The sequence below is a fragment of the Pollachius pollachius genome, assembly GCF_949987615.1.
Source record: "Pollachius pollachius genome assembly, chromosome: 12".
Taxonomy (NCBI): domain Eukaryota; kingdom Metazoa; phylum Chordata; class Actinopteri; order Gadiformes; family Gadidae; genus Pollachius; species Pollachius pollachius.
Genome location: NC_136945.1, coordinates 17,461,731 through 17,486,839, shown reverse-complemented (window position 1 = coordinate 17,486,839; position 25,109 = coordinate 17,461,731). Strand labels below are relative to the sequence as shown.

Sequence of the window (25,109 nt, the reverse complement as noted above, 5' to 3'; positions counted from 1 at the left end):
TCTAGGCCACAAGACAAAATGTTTTTTATCACCTCTGGTGACACTGGCTCACCATCTATTGTTGACTCACTGTGCGAGCAGAGATTCGGCTCGTAACCTTTAGAAAATAATCACGCCAAAGTCCGGTCACTGTGTTCCTGATCCCACACAGACAAATAACTGATCCAGTTTTCTTCAAGGCAACAGCAATACCGTATGACTTCTCATCTGTTAGGGTTTCAACAGTGCTGTTCGTGAATATAATGTCAATAATATTGAATACTGACATATAATGTCTCTCACTGTTGTATAATGTGTTTAACTGTTATATACTGGGTTTAAGATGTTATATACAGGGTTTAACTCTTACGAGAGTTATGAGTTATATGAGCATATGCCAAACCTGAATCTTTCAATAAAAAATCATGAATGATCTAACTTTCAATGTTAATTTTTGTTTCAGTAGCTGCTATTTCTCTTGACTTTAGCACCAAGTTTCAGCTTTTCGTTTGCTCCTTATTTTTAATAATACACGAGGGCATTGCTAATCACTGCAATATAGACTGAATATTGAACATAGACTTAATGACTCATGACGAAAGAGGGTCCTCTGGCTAGACCAGTTGAGAACCACTGATGTAATGGGTCTCACTGTTATATACTGGGTTTAACTGAAAAAACTGTCTCTAACTATTCACTCAGTTTAACTTTTCTAAACCAGGTATAACCTCGATATATCATGTCTTTGAAATGACAAAGGCCCAAAAAAGCTTTTCCATGATCATAAACCACTTCATTAGCAAATGGGTCAAAGAATAACCCAGAAAGAAATACCCCCATCGAACCAGAACAACCGCCTGAATCCAGCACGCAGTGCTCTGCAGATGCTGTTCACCCCAATAAAACCCGAGCCCTGGCAGGGGGAGGGGGGCGGACTCGTAGTCCACCCCCCACTCTCTCCCCCCTCTTTCTCTCCCCCCTCTCGACCCACGATCCAGGTCACGGGGTCGTGTTTGTGGAATTCAAGTGGCTGGCCTTCTCCCTCCGCTGCGCCGTGATTGGCTCCCCTGCTGGGATCTACAACCCCAGCCCTCTCCCTCTACCCCCCTCCTCTCCTCCCAGCTCCCCCGGGTGCCTCCCCCCCTTTCCCCAACCCGCAACCCCGCCCCCACCCCCGCATGTGAGTGTGAATGTGAATGAGTCACGTCTGCGCGGGAGCGTGTCTGAGTGGCGAGGTGGAGTGCTCAGTCGCGGGGGAGAGAGGAGCGCTCTCGGTAATCCGGGGTAAACAGCGAGCGGCATGACCGCACGGCTCATACGTGACCGGAGCCGGGGTAGCAGAAGTGGGAACGGGGAGACTCGCCGCCGCCGCCGCCGCCAACGCCGCCAGTACTTCACTTAAGTCGCACCCCAAAACCAGCCGATCCATAGCCCATCGGAGTCGATTTGGATGAGAGTGTCTGCTTAATGACTAAATAGTAAATAGCATTCGCTGCAACGCGGTGCTCCATCGGGGTCTGGGTTGGGACTTGGAGCACTCTGTGTATCCGTAGCCTTAATGTTAGCTATGACTGGAAAAGATGTGTGAATTTGTCCGCTAGTGTTGACAATGTCACTTTTGGGTTTAAAGTTTCCCCAAGTTAAATGGAATGCAAAAATTTTTTTTTGGACTGTTGATTGGACGTCTTGGAGATAGGTGTCCCATTTTGCAGGATCAGGTTGGAAAGCCGTCTGGAAAAAAAGTTACATTTTAACACCTGTAAAAAAATAAACCCAAAGGTTTCATAACACTTGCATAACAACATGGGGTTTGTTAATATAGTTGATGGTCATCTCTCCCAATGGTTGAACCAATCAGAGGGCCCGGCTGCTTCTCCTCTTCCGAGGCCAACATGAAACAAGTGCGCTGCTGAGTCCCGTGGAACAAGTTAGAAATGCTCAAAAGAACCTCTTCGCTTTGTGCTTGGACATAATGAAGCACATGAATGGGCCTTCATGAATACATTACCATAGAATAAGAAAACCATTCAGCGGAACTTCAGTTGCGCTGAAGTTGAACTGATGACATAAGTTATTTCAACGCTGAAGACATTGAATATTTTTTTTCTTTAAAGGAATTCAAAGAACTGAAAAGTTGTTCAGGTTCAGCCGAGAGCTGTAGTCGAATGACCTGCTGAATGGAACTGAGAACGGTCGCTGTAGAGAGAAGACTACTTCAACTATAGGTCTCCATTGAAACCAGGAGCTGTGTACTATACCATACTAGCTTACAAATCAGGATAATAAGATGAATTAGGCCCGTCATTATTTCTTTACAGTTTCAGTTTGATCAATTTCGTCATTATTTTTTTCTTTACAGTTTCAGTTTCATCATTTCGCCTATTAAATTGAATATTTGCGATTGCATATAAAAAAGTATTTAGTCAATCATATTCATGTCTTGTGGATTTTAAGTTATCAGTTGAGTTTTGTTAACAGTCTAAGTGACGCACCTCTCCTTTGAAAGAAAAAAAACGATTTATTTTTACCTAACTGTTAACAAGGCATGTGACAGAAGGGAGGTAATACTACTGCGAGACAAGGCTCAACAGCCAAGGGTTGGCCAGGACTCTGGTGACTTCCCCTCCCTTGGTGGGAGCAGAGGATGGACAGATGGACAGGAGATGACTGGTGGAGAGCTGGATCTCTCCCAGCAGGGTATGACCAGTACCACCACCCCTACTCCCACCACCACCCATATCCCCCAACCCCCCCCATCCCTGGCACTGGGTCAACCCCTGCGTTGGCCGGCTAACCATCCTGTTAGCCGGCCAACGGACAGGATCACCCTGCTGACCGCATTAGAGTCTGACATGGCTGTCTTCATTTAACCTTTACTTCTTCCTCCAAGCCCGGCCCGGGAAACAGTGGGTTTGGGGCCCTGAACAAGGGCCAAATTGGTGGAAGCTCGGATTGCCTCTGATTCAGACCATCCTCGTAGCCCCGGCTGATGTGCAAGAAAACCCCCTCCAAAGGTTTTAGATAAATGGGGACTCAGGCAATCAATGCTTTTATCGTTTTTACTCCTTCAAATGGAAGAGCGAGGGGGTGAATTGGCAGGGGAGAGGACCTGGTCTGAGAGGGGTAGGGGTTGATGATTTGAGCTCCACAGCCCCAGAGAGAAACAAGCCTTGCTGTAGAACCCCCAGATCGGAGCGAGACGAACGAGAAGGCAGATGTGGGGGTTTCTTGTAATTTACCGTCTTTTCCCTGTGCTTGACGGTTTTATTGGCTCAGTAATGGACTGGAGTCAAGAGACTGCCTGCATGGAGCTACCTCATCTCTGATCACTGAATCCATACACTCAATTATGTATGACCGTTGGATTTTTTCGTTTTGTTCTCTCACACCAAACCTTATTTGGTATGATCCTGCCTTATCGGTTTCTGGTTTTATCCGTGACTAGTCTATAGGTTTATCTCTAAGCTATACGGATAAAAATCTAAACAGCATACGTGCCTCAGTGCTCTCATCCGCTTTTATCTAAATCTTAAAACCCATCTATTTAAATTTAGTTGCGGTGTAATCATTATTTTATTAGAGCCCTATCAATCAATACCTCTTGAACGTGTCTCTGCAGTTCTGAGCTAATTCTGAGAGATTATGGTTATTTTAAACTGATTCATCATTTGGTTTTAGCTGTGTTGTTTCCCTGGTTAAGCACTTAGCATTGCAGTTCTGCACAAAAGCACTTCATAAACAACATGTGATTGATATAAATCCTTATAACAAAATAAAACAACTATTCATAAAACGACTCATCTCTCTGCACTTTGCTCTTTAAATAAAGTTGATTGATTGATATCCAACCCGTACTGGATAACTACATAACCATATAACCATACAAAAACTATGAATAAAACTACACTCGTCTCCCTGGCTCTCTTCATCCCATCCATCCTCCAGTCAGGACGTATTTCAGTGGGACATTGTTTGTTCTCCGCATTAATCTACATAAAATATGCTAACGAAATTAAACAGAAGACAGAGTGAGGCGTTGATGCTGGCTGGCTCCGAATCGTTAATGACTCGCCACCATCCTTGGAAAAAAAAAAAAGGTCCTGATTAATTTGGGAATGTCGACCGCAGTGGATAGTGATTAATTCCTCCTGGATTCAACCATTTAGAGTAGCGTGCGGGGGTGGCGGCAGGGCGGGGGGCGAGGGTTGGACTCAGGAAAGCAGCAAAGCCCAGAATGTGGAGGCATAATTAATACATATGGATCATACTTAATTAGTGGGCAAAACAGAGGGTCGGCACAGGCATGATTTGTCTCTCCTTTGTTGAAGTAATGGTGTACGGTTAGTTCCCCTCCAAACAGTGACAAGCCCATATAATGAGGGCCCCCTGTAGATAGAAAGAGCTTAAGACCACCAGAGGCTAGGGGAAAAGTCTGGGCGACAGTTTGTACAAATGACTGCTTGTCCCTTTAATGTCTTGTGTGTCTAAATAACTAAGCAAAGACACAGAAAGAAGCCTGCGGTTTAAATAGTGCGCTTTTAGTTGGATTAATGGTGGAACGGTATCTTGAAAGCTCTGTCCTCCTTCAAAACACCTCCTTCCCATTGTGGAAAGCGAAATACCAACGTGTTTGTTCTTCCTCTCCTCCCTGCAGAACGATGTGAAGTTCGACCAAAGGCGGACCAAAAGCACGGCGTGGTGAACATTCCCGTCGGGTTCTTCTCACAACATCCCCATCCGTTTCACCCGGAGCTCGCCGCTCACCGGAGCCCCATGGGGATGGGTACGTGCCTGGATGCGGGAAGGACATACTATGACCTCGCCACCGGTCACAGGCTTCCCAAGGTCATGTCGCTATGGCAGCTGACACTCTGCTTCCTGTCCCTCGTCTCGGCGAACTCGGAGCCCACCGTGGCGGGGGTACCGGCCCTGAACGTCTTCCAGTCGGAGAGGAAGGAGTGGGCTCTGAACCACCTGACGGTGCACCAGAGCACGGGGGCGCTGTACGTCGGCGCGGTCAACCGCATCTACAAGCTGTCGGCCAACCTCACCCTGCTGGTGTCCCACGACACGGGGCCGGAGTACGACAACAAGGCCTGCTACCCGCCGCTCATCGTGCAGCCCTGCTCGGAGCCGCTGGCCTCCACCGACAACGTCAACAAGCTCCTGCTGGTGGACTACTCCCACAACCGGCTGCTGGCGTGCGGCAGCCTCTACCAGGGCGTGTGCAAGCTGATGCGGCTGGGCGACCTGTTCATCCTGGTGGAGCCCACGCACAAGAAGGAGCACTACCTGTCCAGCGACAACCACACGGCCACCATGTACGGCGTGGTGGTGCCGTCGCCGGGCCAGGACGCCACGCTGTACGTGGGCACGGCTGTGGGCGGCAAGCAGGACTACTTCCCCACCGTGTCCAGCCGCAAGCTGCCGCGCGACCCCGAGTCGTCGGCCATGCTGGACTACGAGCTGCACACCGACTTCGTGTCGTCGCTCATCAAGATCCCGTCGGACACGCTGGCGCTGGTGCCGCGCTTCGACATCTACTACGTGTACGGCTTCTCCAGCGGGCCCTTCGTGTACTTCCTGACGGTGCAGCCCGAGACGCCGCCCGAGAGCGGCACGCCGGCGGGCGGCTCCCCCGGCGACCTCTTCTACACCACGCGCATCGTGCGCCTCTGCAAGGGCGACAAGAAGTTCCACTCGTACGTGTCGCTGCCCCTGGGCTGCCTGCACCGCGGCGAGGAGTACCGTCTGCTGCAGGCCGCCCACCTGGGCAAGGCGGGCCGCGCGCTGGCCCGGGCGCTGAACGTCAGCTCCCAGGAGGACGTGCTCTTCGCCGTGTTCGCCAAGGGCCAGAAGCAGTACCACCAGCCGCCGGACCACTCGGCCCTGTGCGTGTTCACCCTGCGGGAGATCAACGCCCGCATCAAGGAGCGCTTGCAGTCCTGCTACCAGGGGGAGGGACACCTGGAGCTGCACTGGCTGCTGGGGAAGGACGTGCAGTGCACCAAGGCGGTAAGAGGGATTGATGGATGGGGAAACGGGGGTGGTGAGGGAGGGAGGGAGGGAGGGAGGGAGAGAGGGAGGGAGGGAGGGAGGCAGCAAGTCATGGAGATGAGAGGCGGAAGAGAAAAAGAGAGCGGTAGGGTGGTGAAGAAGATGGATGGCGCAAGATGGATGGATAGAGAGTAAAGGAGGCGTTGCGAGAAAGAAAGGCAGAGAGGGTTAGAGAGAGAGGCAGAGAAACGGAGAGGGGGCCAAGCATGCGAATTGAGGGAAAAACAAAAGGTGAGGCCAAGGAACTGAAATCACCTCCACACACAATTATACACACAAAACGCACACCAAAATGAGGTCTTATCGCGCACCCGTCCAAACACAGGAGCACACAAGCACATATTCCATCTCCGTTCTAGAAACAGGGTCAGGTGCGTGAGCAGCCTTGACTAAGTCTTGCAGTGGTCTCCAGTTACCCAGCGGTGCTGGTTGCACTGTGAGGGGCTGATAGGGGTGCCAGCCCAAGAGAACCTGAAACACCATTAAGATTTCCCCGGGGACGGGACTGGCCAGGGGGAGATTAGTTTTACTATGCTAATCAAAGGAGTTTTCTATTTAGCTTGGGTTTTATTCACCCACTCGGTCTGCAAAACTCCCCCACCCACTTTTCCTGGCTCTCCCACTCTCTTTTGTATTTTGATCCTGCATATTCTCCCTTTCTCACTCTCTCTCCTTCACTCTCTCTCCCTCACTCTTGCTTGCTCTCTCTCTATCTCTCTCTTTCTCTCCCTTGCTGTCTCTTTCTCTCTCTCTTTCTTGATCTCTCTCTCTTTTTCTCCCTCATTCTCCCTTTCTCACTCTCTCTCCTTCAATCTCTCCCTCACTCTCGCTTGCTCTCTCTCTCTCTCTATCTCTCTCTCTCACTCTCGCTTGCTTGCTTTTTCTCTCTCTCTTTCTCTCTTTCACTCTCACTTGCTCTCTCTCCATCTCTCTCTTTCTCTATCTCTCTGTCTCTCTCTCTATCTGTCTCTCTCTGTCTCTCTCTGTCTCTCTCTCTCTCTCTCTCCATCTCCTTTCTTTTTCTTCCTTTCAGTGTTCTTCCTTCAAACTCTTCAGTATTCCTGTGCTTTTCCCATAGCCAGCTGTGGTTGAACCTGCGAGACCTATGCTTGAGGTTTAAAAGAGTTCTTGCTTACAGCAAGCACTTACATGTCTGTGCCTTTTGTGAAACCTGCATATTTAAAAGGCTTGAAGCAAAAACAAAAGGCTTTTATCAGAAACAAATGGCTTTCATCCAAACAGAAGGGATCTCTAGAAACAAGCAAAGCAACGAAAACATTATATGCGTTGCATCTCGCATCTGTTTGGATTTCGCTATTCCATTAAACAAATGGGTTGTAATGAAATATGACAATGACAAACGCGTTGTTATTTAGCCATTCATTACGGCTTGGCAGGCAGTCAATGGTCTTAATTAATTTTATTGGAGTTAATTAAATAACAATGGTTAAATCCTGGTTGGATATAGCTAAATTGTACATTTTAGCTTCTAAGGTAATTACACGGCACAGCAGAAGATTAAAACTATGCTAATCTTGGCGCCAGGATTTAGCAGTACTCAGATCCGGCAATCATATTTTTTTTACCGTTAGTGGCACAATAATAAACACATATTACTAAAGTAACTGCTACTCACTAATAATGTAGCACTGCTCTCTCTCTTAATGACTTAACAGTATATAGGACATTTATGCTATATTTTGAAGACGGCAATGAGCACTATGTGTATTGAAAAATACTTTATATACAGTGTGTTTTACTTTTTATACAGTATACAGCCTACTCCCTTTAAACTAGTTAGAGGTGATCGCCTCACGTTTCAAAGAGCGAACACCAGATAGAGCAGCCAGGCCTGTAGGGATGCTAAGCTAGGAACTAGCATCATGTAACAGAGTGATAATACTATACCGCTGATTAGAAGAGACTGAAGATGGGTGGCAGCTCAAGCAACAACCACTAAACACCCTGATGTCTTTAATGCCCAATCAAAACATCCCATCCCCTGTAGTGTGATACTGTGATGTCAGGAAGTCACAGCATCCCCTACTACTATGAAGACAATTGCATTGAGGATACCCTTTCATCTGAAGCAACTTGCCTTTGGTTGCTATATATGTATCTGAACCTTGACGTCCCCGTGCTCAAGATGCCGTTACTGTGGACACGGGGGAATCGAACCCGCTGCATTTTAACACCCTAGCAACACTGCACTATCCTGTGCCCGAAAATACATACACACACAGTTGTCCTACAGCTCTTGTTCTCCTTGAGCGATTATTTACACGCTGTAAAAGTACAAGCTGAAAAGACAGATATCCAGTATTACAGGAGGACTCCAAAATCTAATAAAAGCACCTCGGAGGCCGGTGTGCTAACCCTTCAGAGATCAGCAGATGATATGTTAGCTCCTCCGCTAGTCAGTTTAGCTCCTAAACTCCTCTTCCCACGCATCTTCACCCTTAATCTCTCTCTCTCTCTCTCTCTCTCCCTCCCTTTTTTATTTTCCACCTCCCACCTTCCTTTCTCATCTTCCCTCATCCCTCGATCGACTCCGGTGACTTATTTCTTTCCAAACTTGTCACATAAAAAACACTCAAATCCCTAAAAATCCCCAACCACCAAAACCAAAACGGATGTAATGTGCGACCACTAACCACTTCCTCCTCTTGTTGTACTCCTCTTCACCCTCCGTCCCTCCTCCCGACTCCCACTCCCCCCATCAATCCCGACCCCCCCCTTACCCCACCCCCCCGACTATCCCCCTCAATCCGACCCCCCACTCTCCCCCTCAATCCCCCCCCCCCCTTCTCAATCCCCCCCATCCCTACTTTCCATCTGCAACCACCCATCCAAACCTCCTATCCTCCCCTCCTTCCCTCCTCCCCATCCTGCCCCCTGCCTCACCCCTTCTCTCCGAGCAGCCGGTCCCCATCGATGACCACTTCTGCGGCCTGGACATCAACCAACCCCTGGGCGGCTCCCAGCTGGTCTCCAGCCAGGCCCTGTACACCGAGTCCCGGGACAGGCTGACCTCCGTCACCTCCTACGTCTACAACGGCCACAGCGTGGTGTTCCTGGGCACCCGGAGCGGCATGCTGAAGAAGGTAGGAGAGGGGTTCCAGATCTGTGGCTTCGAAGACCTCGCGGTGCTGGGCAGAGGTCTTCACGTCCTCAACGTCAATCTCCATTTTGAATGACTTGAAGTATAATTGCTACTTGATGTCATCATTGGGTTTCCACGGATCATGATCGATTGACAGAAAAATTGACAGATAGACATTATGATTATCAAAATTTGGTAATAATCAGTTGCAGTACCTATTTTTTCGACCTTTTTAAAGATAGATGGATGAATGGTAGATAGATAGATAGACGGAGAGATATCCTGACATCGCCAGACCAATTTGCAGATTAGACCGATTAGGATTAGTCCTGAACCTCTTAGTTTGTTTGCCTCTGGACCCGATTTGATCATACTTACAACCAATCAGAGCATCGAAGCGTGTGACACATCGGTGGCAGCCATTTAGTTTGTGTATATTCCTCAATGCCCCTCCCATGGGGGGGACCTTAAGCCACCCCATATCATACAAACGGTTGTGAAAAGGCAGACAGTCCTCCTTCCTTGGGGCTACAGACCCCCTCCCATGATCCATAATAACACTGATAGGTGAGGCCCTACCTTGGGGTTATAGCCCCCCTCCATGATCCATAAAAACACTGATAGATGAACCTCTACCTTGGGGCTACAGACCTCCACCCATGATCCATAATAACACTGATAGGTGAACCTCTACCTTGGGGCTACAGACCTCCACCCATGATCCATAATAACACTGATAGGTGAACCTCTACCTTCGGGCTACACCCCCCCCCCCATGGTTCATCCCCTCATCCCTCCATGGTGCATCTTACAGCCGGGGTGACAGCGCGAGACCGAGGGGCTCAGCACTCGCTCTGCGTGTTGCGTACCGCATGCGACAGAGCGAACGCGGGACAGAGCGAACATGCGACAGACTGGGGAGAACGTGCGAGAGGACTATGCTGACACTAGCCCCGGGGCCCCGCAGTCGAATGGGATGCAATCTGTCTGCAATGCACACACACACACATAAGATACACACACGCACACATACACGCACACACTCATACACACAATCATGTACATGGGTACTATGCACAGAAATGCACACACGCAAGCAGATACAGATGCAGGCTGAGACACGCACGCACGTAAGCAAGCACGCACGCACACAAGCACGCACATACACACACAGTAACACAGTAACATAGGCTGGGGGCAGATAGCATCTCTGGACCTCTTCTTATTGTACAAGATGTTTGGCCATGAAAATGGAGCGCGGCCAGAACCATGAAAAACATGTCCCAGAGAGACAGGAGAGAGAGAGAGAGAGACAGGAGAGAGAGAGAGAGAGAGAGAGAGAGAGAGAGAGAGAGAGAGACCAAAAATGACCCCAAACCTTAAAATAACAAGAAAGAACCTCATATTAATCAGCTGAGGTTCCACTGAGAAGATGCTGGGATCCTGAGGGTCCATGCCGGGGGGGGGGGGGGGCAGAGTAGGCCAGTCAAGACAATAAATTGCATAAGCCACTGCAGAGGTTGTAACCTCCCCGTTACAGAGAGGTCATAGCTAGGGTGCGAGGTCAGAGGGATAACTATGGAGTAGACCTTGTGCACGAGGAGGGCTATGGTGTGGTTTCCATGGTTGCGTGGTTCGCCATTAGCGAGCCCCGTGCGTGTGGGAGGGTGGGGCGTTTGAAGCCCCATCAATCACGGCCGGCGTCCATACGAGGAGCTTCATAAAAAAGCACTTTCATTTCTCATACGTAACTGTGCCTTCCCCGGGGGTTCAGAATAGCACCTCTACCTCGGGGAATGTACCGGGTATGTGGTGTTACTATGAAAGGCAGCTGTTGGCCGATGTTTCGTCTATCGTGCATCATCCGAGCTCGCAGGGGGGTCTGAACCGAGGACGTCGTTTCGAATGATGTTGTGGCTATGAAACGACGGGGAACCGTGAGCGTGGCAATTGCACTTCAAAAGTGCCGTGCAAGGTGGATATCAAAGCGAGCAATAAAGTCTGTGATATGAAAGAGAGAGAGGGATTCGCAATAGCAAAAACGGCCAGAGTAAGAACGGTCTGCTCTCAGATGATGCTGTTACGATTCTGTTGGCTTTTTTCCTTTTTTATTTCTTGACACTACCGCCCCTCACAGTAGTTTACAGTTAATGACCACAAGTGGGGAAACACACATTCACACACTGACGCTGGTGTTAACCTCGCAAGGAAGCGATCGGCAAACCCTCAGAGGAGGAAGTGTCCCTTCCTTCATCTCAGCCTCTTGACTGTTTCACAACTACCTGTCCTGCCTCTAATAACCACCGCCCACACTGATAACACCATTTCTGCTCGGTGGCGGAACCCTGGGTCTAAGGGACTCACAGTGAGTTCAGATACATGCCATTAAGGAGCAGGCAAGGGGTTTAGGGCACTCAAGCACTCAAGGGAAGCCTGCAAGTACATTTACATTGAGGGCATTTAGCAGATGCTTTTATCCAAAGCGACTTACAATAAGTACATTTGTCAGGAGAAAGAGAAAAAAAGGGGGAACCGATGCAGAGTCTAGCTGAACTCTGAACAAGTGAGTCTTGAATCTTTGGCGGACGCTGGCGAGCGAGCAGTTAGGCTGCTGAAATTGGACGGTTTGAACCAAGTTAGCCTGGCTTTCATCTGGAAGTCCGATGGCCTAACCACAAGACTATCAAACTCATAACAATTGCCTCTTAATATTAAAAGCCAAGTCTTAACTACACTCAGATGCTTATCAATGCTAGAGGCATTTAAAGAGTGGACACTTATAGTACCTCGCAGCAGTAAAGCATTGACTCTCTTTAATGCTATAAATAAACAAACAAGGAGAGGTTATTATGGTCTGCCCGGGCAGGGAAAATAAGCACACACAGTCATCGCAATCATTTCTGAGAGGTTTGTGATTTCCTCTTGACTCGCTGAGTGAAATCGTTAGAGAGGTGTTTCAGCTGTAGCTGAGACAGTGGTTCTGTTGCTGTGTGTGTGAGGAGAAATTGGAAAGTTTTTACCATATAAATTGAGTTGTGAGGGTACGGATTCAGTCATCATTCTGATGTGTTCTTTCGGGCAATTCTGTATTGATTTTAGCCGAGGTGAAGTTTTTGTTACAAGAAACACAACTCTGAAAGCGAAAAGTCGTATTTTCATGTCATTAGATATTTTCCTATTTTTTTCTTAGATTTAACAAGGCTTCCTCATGCGATCATTGGGTTTCTCTCTATCTATATCATTGCATGCGTCATGCTGTCCAAATGTTGGGAACACGCACACACACACATTCACACACGTCTCTCCATGCGCATAATCAGGACCATACGTAGAGCAACCCGTTGAAATGTTTAACTGTCTGTGTTCCGCCGGTGGGCCTTGGGAACCGAGTGGAACAATAGAGTGGGATGGGGAGGCAGGGATGCAGAGTGGAGGAGAACAGGAAACCAAGAACAGGAAACACATCCATTCCTTGGAGTCTTTGGTTCCTCTGGTTTCATGGGTCGTCATTGTGAGATTTGGGAGCGAACAGGGTTCACAAGTGCAGGGAAATGATTGTGCTTTGGGTGTCTTTTTACACAAGCTTTTCTGTTGCATTGTGGGAATAAATGGGAATGTGGGAATAAATGGGAATTTGTGGTGAATTCGGACACTTCATTTTAACGTGAGATTGGAGCTCCCAAACACGTTATTGAATACTTTGAGATTTCCTTCCTCTATAACTCTGGTGGACCTTATCATACACCAGATTGCCAACCAAAGTACAGAGCTACCCATCTAACCCAAACAAAGCCCAAAAGTACTATTTCTTTGGAGCCCCATCACCTTTAGACCTGGAGGAGCCTGCGGTCAGTGCAGGATGGGGGCAGGTAGGCTGGGAACGGTGCCATGCTGAGAGGGTGAGGCTGGGTACATTTGGCTGAAAAACAGGAAAGCTTTTAGACAATGACCTCAAAACATTAAACACTGTCAGTGCACTGACAGACAAGCATCGGATTCACACGCACACACAACACACACACACACACACACACACACACACACACACACACACACACACACACACACACACAAACCCCCACACACACACACACACGAACACACACACGCACACACATGGCTAGGTTTCTGCTTCCGCACAGGCGCACACACACTCACAGGCAGACGTTAAGCTACACAACAAAAGTACACATTAACACGCACACACACGCACGCACACAAAGGCTCTGTTGCTACCGTTACCCTCCTCTCACCCGCTTGGTAATCAATTTAGGTAATTGTGGCTGCCGATTGACAGCGCGTCTATCGGCCGGGATCAATACTTTTGTCTTTGTGACCATAGCTAACGTGATGGGCGAATGATTAGCATGGTGCTGTAACGCACAGACCCATTCGGAACGGCCGTCTCTCTCATTAGAGAACAGAGCTTAGCCACCTCTCTCTACCTCTGTCTCTATTGCCCTCTTCTACCTCTCCGTCTTCCTCTCTTTGTCTCTCTTTCTACGACTCTCTTTCTCCCTCTCTCTTTCCCTCTGTCCCCCACTTTCTCCCTCTTTCCCTATACCCCGCTCTCTCTCGCGCGCGCTCTTTCTTTCTTTCTCTCGCTCTTTCTTTCTCTTGCTCTCTCTCTCTCTCTCTTCTCTCTCTCTCTCTCTCTCTTCTCTCTCTCGCTCTCTCTCGCTCTCTCTCTCTCTCTCTCTCTCTCTCTCTCTCTCTCTCTCTCTCTCTCTCTCTCTCTCTCTCTCTCTCTCTTCTCTCTCTCTCTCTCTCATTAGCATTCACACAGCCTATGATGGATAGATGGTCACATGGATGTCCGCTAGGCTCCAGCTGTCGGACAGAACGCCACCATATGTGAGGCCACTCAACCTTAGAGGTGGACAGTTGTCTGGGACTCTCTCCCCCCCCCCCCACCAGCCCTCCCTTTCCCCACCCCATTTCCGCTGTCATAACATTGACTCGTGCCAAACGACCATCCGGTTCTGTCTAAGTCATTGGATGTGACACAAGACAAAAGATTCGGCCCACTTTTAAAAAAAACGCTCCGATGGATGGAAGGAAGTTGAGCGTTGTACTCTCCTGTGTTTCGACTCATCCTGTAATTGGAGACCCGGAGATGTTTGGCTCTTATTATATTTTTGGTTTTGCGGTATGGGGCAGGGAGGGGGGTGGGGGGTTTCCAAGGCTGTAATTACCAACCGCGTTCCTGTTGTGGATTTATTTACCCGTACACAACAGCGGGTGCAAGCAGCCCATTTTCAATTTGAGGCTGATTGCGAAACCATCAAGGGGTCAAGTGGCAATTAAACTCCCTTAAAGTGAATCCCAGAGAGGAGAGCGAGCTGGGCAGGGTGAGACTACCTCTCCCACCCAGACGGCTCCTGTCCGTCTGGGTGGGAGAGGAAGACGGGCAGACCGCTCTGCAGGGGCCGGACCCCCTGCCCCCCCGCCAGAGTGGCAGATTGGGAGGGGATTGCCTGGAAGAAGGTTGTTTTCCGCCGGCTGCCGGGTCAGCATCCATATGTTTGGCCTCGCACCATCCGCGTAAAGAGAGCCCATACTGGCCTCACGACATATGGACTGGGCCATTTCTCTTTTTTTGTGCTCGTCTAGATGGAGTTAGTTAGGGTGGGGTGGGGATACGACGGGGGGAGAGGGGTTGAAACTGTCACTGCCATGTAAACGCACCAGTCACTCGCTCTCCCATTCTCTTGCTGCGGATGACTCCCACTGTGAGGGCTAACGGGGAGAGGTTTGGTTTTCATGTACATTTTTCCCCATTATTCTTCTGAAACATGAACCAACCTTTCAACCGAAGGCCACCCCCACCCCCCCTTTTCCTAAAATCAATCCCACGTTTAACCAGTCGCAGACGAAGACGTTCTGTGTCGCAGTGTATTCCTCACATCATGTTCTGCTAATGCCAAGGGACGGCCGCAGACACTTAAGGTTGAAGTTGTGTTTTTCCTTTTCTTTGGAGATGAGGGGAGATGGTTGTGTTTTGTGTTGGGGATTCTCACCGGGGTCATGTTGCTGTTGTTGTTGTTCTAGGCATACTACTCTCCCTCTCTGTATCTCTCTGTCACTCTCTCTGTCGTCTGCTGTCTCTGTCTCTGTCGTCTGCTGTCTCTGTCTCTGACTCTCTCTCTCTCTCTCTCATCTCTCTCTCTCTCTCTCTCTCGTTGCTGATATCGATTACCAGACCTGGAAAATATTTGAAACGGAAGGAGGATGTTTAAACTTTATGGAATGAGATTTTTTATATTCCCAGGCTACATGTATGATTTCTTTATTTGAGACACTAGCGACCCTAAGGGTTAAAGAGTAAGAGCAATGGTAACTGGAGTAAGTGGGAGACAAATGCTTTTATTATAACAGATCATAAAATATATAGACAACAAACTTTGAACAAGTAGAATGTACAAACAGACACTTTATAGAAAGAAACAACTCTTTATTTATCACTTATTTCGAACAAAGCCGGTGATTTGGGCATATAAGGCGACTTTTCCTCTCATAAAAAAACAAATAATGTTTGTTTGTCACACACAATTTACTACCTCAAACCTAGTGGGAGCAGCCAGTCTATATTATGTCTATATTAGGCATATATCAGACTATGTCTGTCTATGCAAGTGTGTGTTATACTTTTTAGAATGGGCACGTGTGTGTGCATACATATGTGTGTACTTTTGTGCATGCGAGTCCAAATTAGGTTTCTATGGTACGTTTCACAACGTGCAAGAATATGTGTATGTATGTGTAAGTGCCTGGGAAGCGCACATACATGTGTGTACACGCTGTGTGTACATACACACATAGGCGGTTATGTGTGTGTGTGTGTGTGTGTGTGTGTGGGTGTGTGTGTGTGTGTGTGTGTGTGTGTATTGGGTTTGTATGCGTGCGTGTTCGATTGGGTACAAGACGGGTGTACACGTTCATACACACACGCTCTAGCACATGTGTGTTTGTGTGTCCATGGCGACCAGCGGGCACATTATAAAAACCAATTAAAACCTCACCTCACCTTCATAATAGGTCTGCAAGGCTTACAGGGGGAGGGGGGAGAGAGAGAGAGAGAGAGAGAGAGAGAGAGAGAGAGAGAGAGAGAGAGAGAGAGAGAAGATAGAAAGAGATGGAGAGGGAGGGAGAGAGATAGAGGGCGAGTTGTAGGTATGAAAAGGGGGAGAAAAGGTAAGGTGGGAGAGGCATAGAGAGAGAGATTGGGGACCCATTGCATTCCCCCCAGGGACCCCCACTCGGTCCGACCTATTTCTTCTTCTGCTTCTAGATTATTATTAACCCACGCAACCGTTCACAAATCACTCACCACCGTCGCCACAGCCGGGGGGGAGGGGTCAGGGGTCAGGGGGAGGTCAGGTTCTTCTGTGAGTTCATCACGGACCAGCCGCGACCCCACCACGACCCCGGCCCCTGACCGCGGTTCCCATGCGGCCAGCCCCTGGCGCAGGCGCCCCCAGTGTTTCCCAGGGCATCTCTGCGGGGTTTAAGTATTAGGTTATGTTGACGGTAGAACATGTTCACTCTGCGGTGGTTCTTCATCTCCGGCGCTATTTATGAAAATGTGGGAGGAATGTGGGAAATAAAGCGGAGAGTACGGAGAACGGGGCAGCTTTCACCGCGTGAGACCGCTGAAGACGAAGTGTGCGTGGGGGGAAAACGAAAATGAGTTTTTGAGGCTGGGAGCGTGAAGCGGTGTTCTAATCAAACGTGTTTTTAATGGACGTTGGTGGTTGGTAATGGACGCTGGTGGTTGTTAATGGAGGCTGGGTGTGTTAATGGAGGCTGGGTGTGTTAATGGAGCCTGGGTGCTGGGGATGGCTGGGTGAGCGGGGACATGGTGTTTGTGTGTCTGCTTGCTTCGAGGCGAAATGTGTTTTCATTGCGTTGGGAAATGTGTTGATGCCCCCGCCACGCACAGATACAAACACACACGGATGCAAGCACAAACACGCAGACACGCTGATGCAAACACATTCATGCAGACACACATGCCAAACACACTGGCGGTCACACACACACACACACATACACCCACACACACAAGCACACACAATCTCAAACCACCCGCTCTGCCTGCTTTGTCTTTCAATGCTCCTTTCTCTCCTCCTATCAATCCTGTTCTCTCCCTACGGATCTACCTTCCCCTCTCTCCCTCCACAACTCTTTCTCTCACTTTCCATTCTTCTGTCTCACCTCACAAACACAGCCATACACAAACACAACATCACCACCCACTCATATCCCAGGGTCTCTCTCTCTCTCCTCTTACAATCTAAATTTCATCTGGAATCACTCCCCAAGTCCCTCTTTCTCTCCTTCTTTCTGTTTCTCTCTCTATCTCTGTCGTTGATATCACTCCCCAACTCCATTTCTTTCTCTTGAGTTTGAATGAGAGGTGGATTGGATGGTTCCCCATATTCCTCTTTCTATCCCTCCATCTCTCCCTCTCTTTCTCACTCATTTGTTATTTCTCCCCAACTCCCTCTCTCTCTCTCTCTCTCTCCCTCTCTCTCCTTCTCTCTCTCTCCCTCCTTTCCCACTCCCTCTCTCTCTCATATCTGTAATTGCTCCGCAACTCCCTCTCTCTTTGTCTCTCTCTCTCTCTCTCTCTCTCTGTCTCTCTCTCCCTCTGTCTCTCTCTCTCTCTGGTCTCTCTCTCTCTCTCTCTCTCTGTCTCTCTCTCTCTGTCTCTCTCTCTCTCTGTCTCTCTCTCTCTCCCTCTATCCTCCTTGTGTTTTACTCCCCGCCTTCCTCCTCCTCCTCCTCCTCCTCCTCCTCCTCCACCTCCTCCTCCTCCACCTCCTCCATCTCCCTCAGCTGGGGCTGGCAGTGCTGCAAGACCCAGCTGGGGGGCGGAGGAGTAGGGAGTAGGGAGTGGCGGTGTGGTGGAGGCGTGATTGAGTGGTGCTGCTTTGATGCCCGGGGGATCCAATCATGTAATCAGTTTGTATTGATCAGTGCAGGGTCTAGTGAGAGACTGCCAGCCAGCACGGCACTCTCTATATGCCAGCCCGGCCGACACACAATCCCCCACAAAGAATCATCCTCTTCTTCTACTGCAGTTCAATTTGATGTTGGGCAGCCGAGAGGGGGGCGGGGGGGGGGGGGGGGGGGGGGGGGGGGGCGGGTTATGCATTGGAGGTCGTCGTGTTGTGTCGCATTTCAAACGGTTTTCATGCACTACATGGGTAATCCTGCGCTCCAGTTCCCCTGCTTGATGCGGTTATCATGAATGAGTTAGCGGTGGTTACATCGCATGGTTAATGCACCGCTACCATGGATACCGGAGTAGGTTTAGGGAATTAGTGGCGGACCGGTTTCAGGCTATGGATTATCGCGTTACCGTCGTCTAGTGGTGAGGCCGTAGACTCCCAGCCAAAAGGTACTGGGTTTGATTCCCCCGGGGCCCCAGTCTAACCTGTACACATCGCTGATCACCGGCTCCTTAAAGCAAAGGGCAGGCAGTCTGGAGAAAGAGTAAGCTAGATTTTGGAAGTATCCAACTGAAAAAAATGCACACCTCCCTTCAGGCCCTGTTCCTCCAGATAGACTCCCTTAGAACACGTGACTCTTTTAGGAAATATTTGTTGATTTCAACAGAGAGACTGGAAATGCCTAACCTAGCTTTAACAGCACGTATCTAACATGCACTGCTAGTCCCTTTGGACAAAGCAACAGCCAAAAGCCTTAATAGTTTAAAGTAATGCAAGACTTCTCCATATACGTTTTGGGAAGTGAAAGTGGGAAGAATTCTGATGTATGTTTGGAATGTTAGGAAATGATGTAAACAGGTTCCCAATCGCAATTGCTTGTGTGTATTTGTGTGTGTGGGTACGTGTCTGTGTGTGTGTGCGTGTGTGTGTGTTTGTACTGGGTGTGTGTTGCCTGGGATTGGAGCAGGAGAGTGCAGGTCCTGACAGGCTGTCATGGGTTAGGGGACAGTGACACGTTAAGGTCGATGCAGAAGTGCTCGCCTTATGCATGACAGCAGCCTTCACATGTCACTCACAAAGAATCTGTTTGTGTTCATGTTCCTGTGTGTATGTGTGTGTGTGTGTGTGTGTGTGTGTTTGACTATGTGTGTATTTGTCAGTGTGTGTGTGTATATGTGTCTCTGTACGATAATGTGTATGTGTGTGTCAATCTCAATATGTGTGTGTGTGTGTTTGTGTGAGTATGCGTGTGTGTTAAATAATGTCTGAAATGTATGTCCTTACCACTGTTGATAAGACAGTGGCTAGGAGTGTGTGTGTGTGTGTGACTGTTTCCTGCAATCTGTATCCGTGTGTGTGTGTTTGTGTGTGTGTGTGTGTGTGTGTGTGTATGTGTGTGTGTGTTTGTACTGTGTAATATATTCTATAAACCTACCCTAGCTGTAACGGCATGTATTTAACATGCGCTACGAGTCGCTTTGTATAAAGAGACTCGCTTTATCCAACAAAACATGTTTGTGTATGTTAGTGTTGGTGGGTGTCTGTGTACTGTGTACTTTAATCTGTATCCATGTGTGTGTGTACTGTGTACTATAATTCATATCTATGTGTGTGTGTGCAGGTGAGAGTGCACGGCTCTCCCCAGGCGGGGGTGGTGTACGAGACGCTGAGCGTGATGAAGGACAGCAGCTCCATCCTGAGGGACATGGCCTTCTCCCTGGACCGCAGCTATCTCTACGTCCTGTCTGAAACGCAGGTTAGTGAACGACCCCTACACGACCCCCACGCGACCCCCAAACAGCCTCTCTCTACGACATGTCCGATGTAGGCAGGGTAGCAGAGGACCCCTACATGACCCCCAAACAGCCTCTCTCTACGACATGTCCGATGTAGGCAGGGTAGCAGAGGACCCCTACATGACCCCCAAACAGCCTCTCTCTAGGACCTGTCCAATATAAGCAGGTTGGTGCACGACCCCTACACGACCTCTAGCTATGTCGTGATTGACAGGCAGGTCAGGTGACCTGCCTGGCACACACTCTCAAAATTCAACCCAAATTCAAATTCAATTTTTTTCGATTTTGTTTGACATGGTCATCTATAAAAAAATGTTGCGTCCTCAGTTATTCTTCTTTAATATATATTAAATATTTCCATCTCTTAATATTTTCCTTAAATATTAAAAAATCTTTCTTATAATATATACCACCATAAGAGGGATACATTTGCAGCATTGGTGCATTTTCTTTGTCATATTGACTTTGAAAGCGCCATTCTCATTCATATTGTTGAACATGTTATTTTTTTTCATTCACACACTTGTGACCTGGGGACAGTATTAAGATCAAACCCCCATCAGAACACCTATCACCATGCACTATCACGCCTGAGCCCACACACACTGGAACAGATAACACCCCATGCACAATCTGCATGTGTTCATCCTAGCACACAATAGAACAAACACAACAACATACACAAACTATGTCTTAATCCGGACACACAATAGAACAAACACAAACTACATGTCCCGGGGCTTTAAAATATGCAGAGTTTGGAGAGAGAGAGCGAGAGAGAGAGAGAGAGAGAGAGAGAGAGAGAGAGAGACTGAGAGTGTTGTTGCTCTAATTACTCAGCCATGCGTGTGGACAGGCAGTGCATGCGCCTATCTGAATGCCACACACACACACACACACACACACACACACACACACACACACACACACACACACACACACACACACACACACACACACACACACACACACACACACACACAAACACACAGCCTTCGCATCCGTCTCCTTCTGTTCGCCTTTTTCCCAAAGTTGGACCAGAATCCCATCGACTCAGCTATTATTATCGTTATTGTTGTTGTTGTTGTTGTCTCTGGACTGTTTGGAGATAAGCTCAAACACTGCTAATCACGTTCAACTTCTATCAAGTGATTCTCTGTGGTTTGGGCTGAACGCCGCTGTCTAAACTGGATTAGGCTTTCCCCTCCCCACAGATGCCTCGACTTGCTGGTGATACCCCCTTATCTTTACACCAGAGGAACGGTATTTTTAAACCCGAATTTAACAGACGAAATGGCAAAAGGATAATTGGGGTGCTGTCAGCGATATTAAGCACTTGAATCAGTCGGCAGAGCGTAGGTGTGGGAGGATCCCATTAGAGTAGTCAGGGAGACAGGGGTACACGCTGTGTGTGTGTGTGTGTGTGTGGGGGGGGGGGGGGGGGGGGGGGGGCATCTCTTTAAACAAACCAAGCCAGCTCTTCTTGAACGTGATAGACTCATTCCTTATTTATGAGCTCTGGTTATTCAAGAAAAGGCGAGAGGGTGAGAGGGAGAAAACGAGAGAGACAGAGCGAGAGACATTCCATTTATTTAAGAGCGAGAGAGAGAGAGAGATAGAGGTAGACATGCACTCTTTCTGGGAGATGGCCTGCCTCTATCTCCTCACGTCTGCAGTGAAATCCCCTCACCGCCTGAATCACCAAACAAACACCACGCTGGGCGCTCTCCCTCCGCTGCTCTGACGGGGCTTTGGCTCTGGGGCCGGAGTAAATCCCTCTCGTTCTTGTCTGCTTTTTTTTCCCTTCATTCCTTCCATCATTTATTTTGGTTATTTTTTCCTTCTTGCCTTGCTTACTTCCTTTCTTACGGTCCCTCTCTCTCTCTCTCTCTCTCTCTCTCTCTCTCTCTCTCTCTCTCTCTCTCTCTCTCTCTCTCTCTCACTTTCTCTTTCCCTCCCTCTCTTTTTGGGAAGGAACTCCAGGTAGGTAGGGGCACAATTATGTTCCCATGCCCCGCAATAAATTCCAATTCCATTCCGGTGTCCCTGTAGATTCCGGAATGGGTTGTGAAGGCAGATTCCGGTAGGAATTCCCTGTTGGCCCTGTTGCGTCTGGTATTTCGGCTGGGAGCGCGGGACAATAGAGAAATAATGTGGGATAAGGAGCGCGGCGCAGACAGATTTGGCGGAGATCCGCCGACCCTCCTGGAATAACAATGAGGCACGCTGTCTCCTGCCGAGCGCCACGCCGGGCTAGCATGATGATGAACAGCCTGTGTGTGTGTGTGTGTGCGCGTGTGCGTGCGTGTGTGTATGAGTGTGCCCACATGCCTGTTGGAGGATGTGCAGGTGCCCGTGCGATTGTGTGTGTCCACATACCAAATTGTTCCCAAAAAGAGGAAGCAGTCGTGTCGAATCGTTTCCTACCTTTGTTTGTGGATTTGGGGCGATATCTAACGGTATTCCGATATTTGAAATACTCGACGACTCACCAGCCATGTGGGAACAACTTTATAATTAACGTCTGGGTTTGGACACTTGAAATTCTTGGCCGAAATCCCTCTCATCCACTCAAATGCCCCCTCATATACTCTATCTCTCTCTGTCTCTCTGTCTCTCTCTCTCTCTGTCTCTCTCTATGTCTCTGTCTCTGTCTCTCTCTCTGTCTTTGTCTTTCTCTCTCTCTCTTTCTCTCTCTCTCTCTCTGTCTCTCTCTCTCTCTGTCTGTCTCTCTCTATGCCTCTCTCTCTGTCTATGTCTTTCTCTCTCTCTCTCTTTCTCTCACCAGCAGAGTGACACTAAAACCAAAAATACCAACAGGATTCTGCAAAGCGCCTCAGGTGATCCTTAAAAATCGACCCTATTATGGTTATTATTGTTGTTAGGATATTAACCCTTTATCTGGTGGTCCCAAAGCACCCTTTGGCCAGCAAAGGGGAACAAAGAAACAAAACAACAATGGGTCAAGCTCCATTCCACTGTAAGTTTGGATTCAATTCGCCATGGCAACGGCATGGCGATGTAGCTTCTTTAAATGCTCTTCAGCGACTGAAGAAGTCAACAGCACCAAGAAAGTCCATTGATCTTCCGGTCGCTAGACAGCGAGAGAGACAGAAGGTGTTTTTCCATCCACCTGTTTCTTTATTTTTTTTGTCTATTTGCTCAAAAAAAGTCTTAGTGCCACATATTATTGGAAAAAATCTTCAAATAACCTAAGAGCTTTTTTCAGGCTTTAGGTGGAAAAGTTGGTGCATGGATAAAAGATAAATGCGTGCAATGGAAACAGGTTCAGCGGACAAACACGAATAAATTACGAGTTACAGAAATCCTCTGACTTAAACTCACTCAAACTTTTGGATCAGGGCTGATTCCAGAACTCTGTGGAGACCACATAGATGTACTAGTCCGTTTGACGTTTGGCTGGCGTCCTTTTAATTACGTCATCTCGTTGCGCCTCTTCTTCTGCAGTCGATAATGTCACCTGACTGGATGGTTAGCGCCACCTGCAGCTCACCTTGATAATCCAACTTCTTGTATCCACATTAATGTAGTGGATGACAGCTTTCATCAATTCTCATTTTTTATTCTAAAAATGTGCTTACACTTTGTGAGCAAGAGAGAGCGAGAGAGAGAGAGAGAGATAGAGCGAGAGAGAGACAAACTGACAGAGAGCGAGAGAGACAAACTGACAGAGAGCGAGAGAGACAAACAGAGAGAGTGAGAGAGACAGAGAGAGGGAGAGAGAGGGAGAGAGAGACAAACAGAGGGAGAGAGAAAGTTAGAGGGAGAGAGAGAGAGGAAGACAAAGAGAGACAAAGAGAGAGACAAAGAGAGACAAAGAGAGAGACAAAGAGAGAGAGAGAGACTGAGAGACAGAGAGAGTGAGAGAGAGAGAGATTGACAGAAAGGAGATTGAGGGCGCTGTTGCAGGCTCCTCCTGACACGCTGAAAGTCCCAGTAAATCCGGATGAGAGTGTCCGAGCCTTGCTGGACTAGAGAGGTGATAAAAAGCCCTAGCATTAGCGTGAGAGCATCACAAATGTTATGTCGGCCTGCAGACTGTGTATTACCCTGGCGTGCTTGTGAAGTGGGTGGAGATGAGGCCATGGTCAGCGGTGGTGGACTTAAAACTGTCTAAAAACAGCAATGTTGAGCAAAGGCATTTGGGTGATTTCTGTTGTAGTCCTTTGGTTGTTTTTCCTTTAGGCGTCCCTGTTGAGATGATACCTCTGGAATATGGATAATAAAATGTTACAATCGCATCTTTTTGTGAATGATTTATAGGAGAGGTGATGATTGATTGATCCTAGTTGATTGCATGTTTTATTGATCGCAAAGGGAATGTTTGTTTTATTGTATCTTTAATCAGCAGGCTAGCGAAAAAATCTATCTAGTAGCGCCCATGTATGGGCAGTCAGACAAAGACTGACAGGTGGACGGATAAAAAGACAGGCTGACATCCATCTAGGTTCTAGGCAGACGGACTGACATGCAGACGGGTCGGGAGGCAGGGGGGCGGAGTGAGACACACACAACATACACACAAACACACACTCATATGCACACACAGTTGGATAAAAAAAGCTGGCCTTTTGATCTTATTTTGATTCAGTCAGTGTACTCTGCTGAACTCAAGTTGGTGTCTGGTAATCCTGAACACAACACACACACACGCACACGCGCACACACACACACACACACACACACACACACACACACACACACACACACACACACACACACACACACACACACACACACACACACACACACACACACACACACACACACACACACACACAGACACACACACACACACACAGGATTCATAGCCATATCTGCTCTCAAAAGGTCATCCAGCCCCAGGACCTGAAGACCTGCTTTGTTGGTCTGAACAGCTTCAGTTGGTGAGGATTTGAGGGCTTGTATCCCATTGCTTCAGAAATGACAGAGACAATCCCCTTACTCCACCGCCACCACCAACCCAAACACTATCGCAACCTCCATCACCTCCATCACCACCAGCACCAGCACCAACCCAAACACTATCGCAACCTCCATCACCTCCATCACCACCAGCAGCACTACCTACCCCACTAGCATCTCTTCAACCACAGCATCACCCCCACCACTAACACCAACCCCATCACCTCCATCACCCCCACCACTAACACCAACCCCATCACCTCCATCACCCCCACCACTAACAACAACCCC

At 48.4% G+C, this 25,109-nt stretch overlaps 1 protein-coding gene across 1 annotated transcript in view; it reads left to right on the top strand.

Annotated features, from left to right (window-relative positions):
* Window positions 1–2,642: 2,642 nt before the first annotated feature.
* LOC307083723 (plexin-A2-like) overlaps window positions 2,643–25,109 on the top strand; it is a gene marked incomplete at both ends in the record, with an annotated part of 65,665 nt that continues 43,198 nt past the window's right edge. The window contains 4 exons of the mRNA XM_079747675.1: window positions 2,643–2,676; window positions 4,634–5,994; window positions 8,958–9,140; window positions 19,718–19,852. Coding sequence (XP_079603801.1) covers window positions 2,643–2,676; window positions 4,634–5,994; window positions 8,958–9,140; window positions 19,718–19,852 — 1,713 coding nt within the window. The remainder of the gene's footprint in view (window positions 2,677–4,633; window positions 5,995–8,957; window positions 9,141–19,717; window positions 19,853–25,109) is intronic.